Source organism: Mandrillus leucophaeus, unplaced genomic scaffold, assembly GCF_000951045.1.
Source record: "Mandrillus leucophaeus isolate KB7577 unplaced genomic scaffold, Mleu.le_1.0 Scaffold790, whole genome shotgun sequence".
In the NCBI taxonomy this organism is placed as follows: Eukaryota; Metazoa; Chordata; class Mammalia; order Primates; family Cercopithecidae; genus Mandrillus; species Mandrillus leucophaeus.
The window spans coordinates 573,806-577,108 of NW_012108586.1; the positions used below are offsets into that span (position 1 = coordinate 573,806).

General features: G+C 37.5%; 1 protein-coding gene across 1 annotated transcript; it reads left to right on the plus strand.

Annotated features, from left to right (window-relative positions):
- The first annotated feature begins 453 nt into the window (after nt 1-453).
- On the plus strand, nt 454-1,552 carry PABPC4L (poly(A) binding protein, cytoplasmic 4-like). The gene is made up of 2 exons (XM_011967188.1): nt 454-736; nt 824-1,552. Exons 1-2 carry the CDS (start codon nt 464-466, stop codon nt 1,550-1,552), a joined length of 1,002 nt encoding a protein of 333 aa, XP_011822578.1. The 5' UTR covers nt 454-463.
- Nucleotides 1,553-3,303: the final 1,751 nt, after the last annotated feature.

A 3,303-nucleotide genomic window follows, 5' to 3' on the forward strand; every position in this document is an offset into this window, starting at 1 on the left:
ATCCTGCAGAACTTCATAGAATAAGGTGCGGATGTTGGACCTTATCCAAAAGTCAAAGGAAGCCACTGGAGGGTTTGAAGCCAGGAAGTGACAGGCCCTGATCCACGTTTGGAAAGGCTCTCACTCAGACCCATGCAAAGCCCTGCGGGCGGGTGGGTTTATTGGGGCCACTCCCCTCGGCTGCCTTTCTCCACCCCAGTCACCGCCTCCTGCTTCTGAGCTTAGCCATCCGAGGGGGGTGGGAACCGTGTAATAGGGGCGGGGGGAAGAAAAACGTTCTTAAAAAAATATTAAAAAGAAAACATCCCACTTGGCAGCGAGTGCGCGGGAAGTTCAGCGAGCGAGTTCCGGGCTTCCCGCCCGCCGGCAGAAGACCGCCGGTGAGCCCCCAGCCTCCGCCTGGCCCTCCGCCTGTCTCTTATACACATCTAGATGTGTATAAGAGACAGCAGCCAAGTACCGCATGGCCTCCCTGTATGTGGGTGACTTGCATGCAGATGTCACGGAGGACCTGCTGTTCAGGAAGTTCAGCGCTGCGGGGCCCGTGCTGTCCATCCGCATCTGCAGGGACCAGGTCACCCGCCGCTCTCTGGGCTATGCCTACGTGAACTTCTTGCAGCTGACTGATGCCCAGAAGGCGCTGGACACAATGAACTTTGACATCATAAAAGGCAAATCCATCCGTCTCATGTGGTCTCAGCGTGATGCCTACTTGAGGAGATCTGGAATTGGGAACGTGTTCATCAAGAATCTGGACAAATCTATCGATAACAAAACCCTTTATGAACATTTTTCAGGTTTTGGAAAGATTCTTTCCTCCAAGGTGATGAGTGATGATCAAGGTTCCAAGGGCTATGCATTTGTGCACTTTCAGAACCAGAGTGCTGCAGACAGGGCCATTGAGGAGATGAATGGAAAACTACTCAAGAGCTGCAAGGTATTTGTTGGCAGATTCAAAAACCGAAAAGATCGTGAAGCTGAACTCAGAAGCAAAGCCAGTGAATTCACCAATATTTACATCAAAAACTTCGGAGGCGACATGGATGATGAGAGATTGAAGGACGTTTTCAGCAAATATGGCAAAACTCTGAGTGTTAAGGTGATGACAGATTCCAGAGGGAAATCCAAAGGCTTTGGCTTTGTGAGTTTCGATAGCCATGAGGCTGCCAAGAAAGCTGTTGAAGAAATGAATGGAAGGGACATAAATGGGCAGCTGATTTTTGTAGGCCGGGCGCAAAAGAAAGTAGAGCGACAGGCTGAGTTAAAGCAAATGTTTGAGCAGCTGAAAAGGGAACGAATTCGTGGGTACCAGGGAGTAAAGCTCTATGTTAAGAACCTTGATGACACCATTGATGATGAAAAACTACGAAACCAATTTTCTTCATTTGGATCAATTATTAGAGTTAAGGTAATGCAGCAAGAGGGCCAGAGCAAAGGGTTTGGCTTCATCTGCTTCTCCTCTCTAGAGGATGCTACTAAAGCAATGATTGAGATGAATGGCCGCTTCTTGGGCTCCAAACCTATTAGCATTGCCTTGGCCCAGAGTTATTAGGAAAGATAAACATACCTTCCCAGTTAGCATCTGCAGCAGTTGGGGAAATGATAGTGATCTCTGCCTGAACTGACCTCAGTAAATTTCATATTCCACATGATGGGTGCTTAGTTTAGTGAATTTTATGATGAAAAGTTTTTTATACAAAGCCATTTTTTTCTTTTGTGGAAAAATAAATGGAGCTTAGTTCATTTTACAGAGGCACATTTTCTAATTTTAATATTGCATATTTTTCTTATTTTGATGTTGTGTTCATAGCAATAAGTATAAATAGATATATCTTTATTACATTTGAACCAAATGAAATAAGGTAATTATTTGAATTTATTGCATATTTTATTTTAGTAATATTGCTAGCTTTAATTTCTTCTATGAAAATATGCTCAAAATAGTTCTTACACCTAAAGATTTCAAAGTATTTTTACTGACAGAAATTTTCTAATTTTTCATCCAAGTTTTGAGAAATCAGACTTTTAGAAATTTATAGTATGAATTTAAAGATCTAATTTCATTTTGAATAAATGCTTAAAGTACTCAGATATAGTTGAATTTATTTTAAATTTATATCCTGACATGCTTGTTTTTCGGATGGTTTAAATTAAGATGATGGAGGTTTTTAATGTTGCCTAAAAACTGGCTTTATTTGTTTTGTTCTTTCCATTAGTTGACTATAATTCAGGTACTTTCTTGTTAATCTAAATTGTAACTTGCACTGTAAAACCTTAACTTCTACATTCCTTAAGTTATATATCTGTATCAACTCAGGTGATCCAAAGTTGGCCTGGTCTTAAATCTCTTCATACCTATACGGCTTAATATTTTCCCTTACATTTTTACCAGATGCTATTATTATGAAAGTCATGTATATAGATTGTAGAAATTCTGTTTAAAAACTTTTAAAATCTGTTTTATATCGTTTTGTGTAGTGATAGTCTCTTAGGGTTCAGAAAAGTAAGTTCCTCTATTTTTATAAACTCACCTCTCCTTTTATTAGACTATGGCAGCTATGTAACCCATTAAGGTTCACTTTTAGCCTTCATTGATCAGAAAGTCACTGGCCGATTTTCTGATAAAATGAAGTTACATCACTTATTCTGTTTTCTAGCATAATTTTTAGTTTAGAACCATTCCCCTATTTCCCTTTCTCTCCTGCCTTTCATCTATATTCCTCAGCTTTTTAAAATACTTTCTAAAGGATTTTTTTGTTTTGTTTTAATGTTGGCTTTTAGTATGTGCTGCTTCAAATCCATTTGGAAATCTTGGCAAGAGTTTTTTATTTACATTTAAATAATTGCTTTACAAATTCTGATTCATACCAAAGGTACCTAGCAAGCAAGTGCTCTTGTTTTTACTGTTTTTATATTTTTACTTGGCTTAGTTGTTTCTTATAACTATTATTCACATCCTCTATTTCATATATTACTAATATAAAAGAAATACTAAAATATTTTTTGGCAATACCTCAGCTTATGAATGAGAAAAATTTGTTACCTTTTATTTTTATAGAAATTATGCGTATATTCTTTGCACATTTTCTAAAATAAAAATATTTTAGTCCATAAAAAGATTGCATATAATTGTATTATGCAAACCAATTCCCTATTATAATTTGTTACATATTTTTCTATTTTTGTTCTCTCTCTACATATATACATACACCTAGGTAATTTACGAAAAATAGGATAATATTACCAATGTTGTTTGAAATTGTTTTCTTAATTAAACAATATGATATGATCAACTTCTATGCT

Coding starts and splice junctions, on each gene's coding strand:
- PABPC4L (XM_011967188.1), top strand. CDS start 464: ATGGCCTCCCTGTATGTGGGTGACTTGCATGCAGATGTCACGGAGGAC. Junction 737..823: donor GGAGATCTGGAATTGGGAAC/GTGTTCATCAAG, acceptor CTTTCCTCCAAG/GTGATGAGTGATGATCAAGG.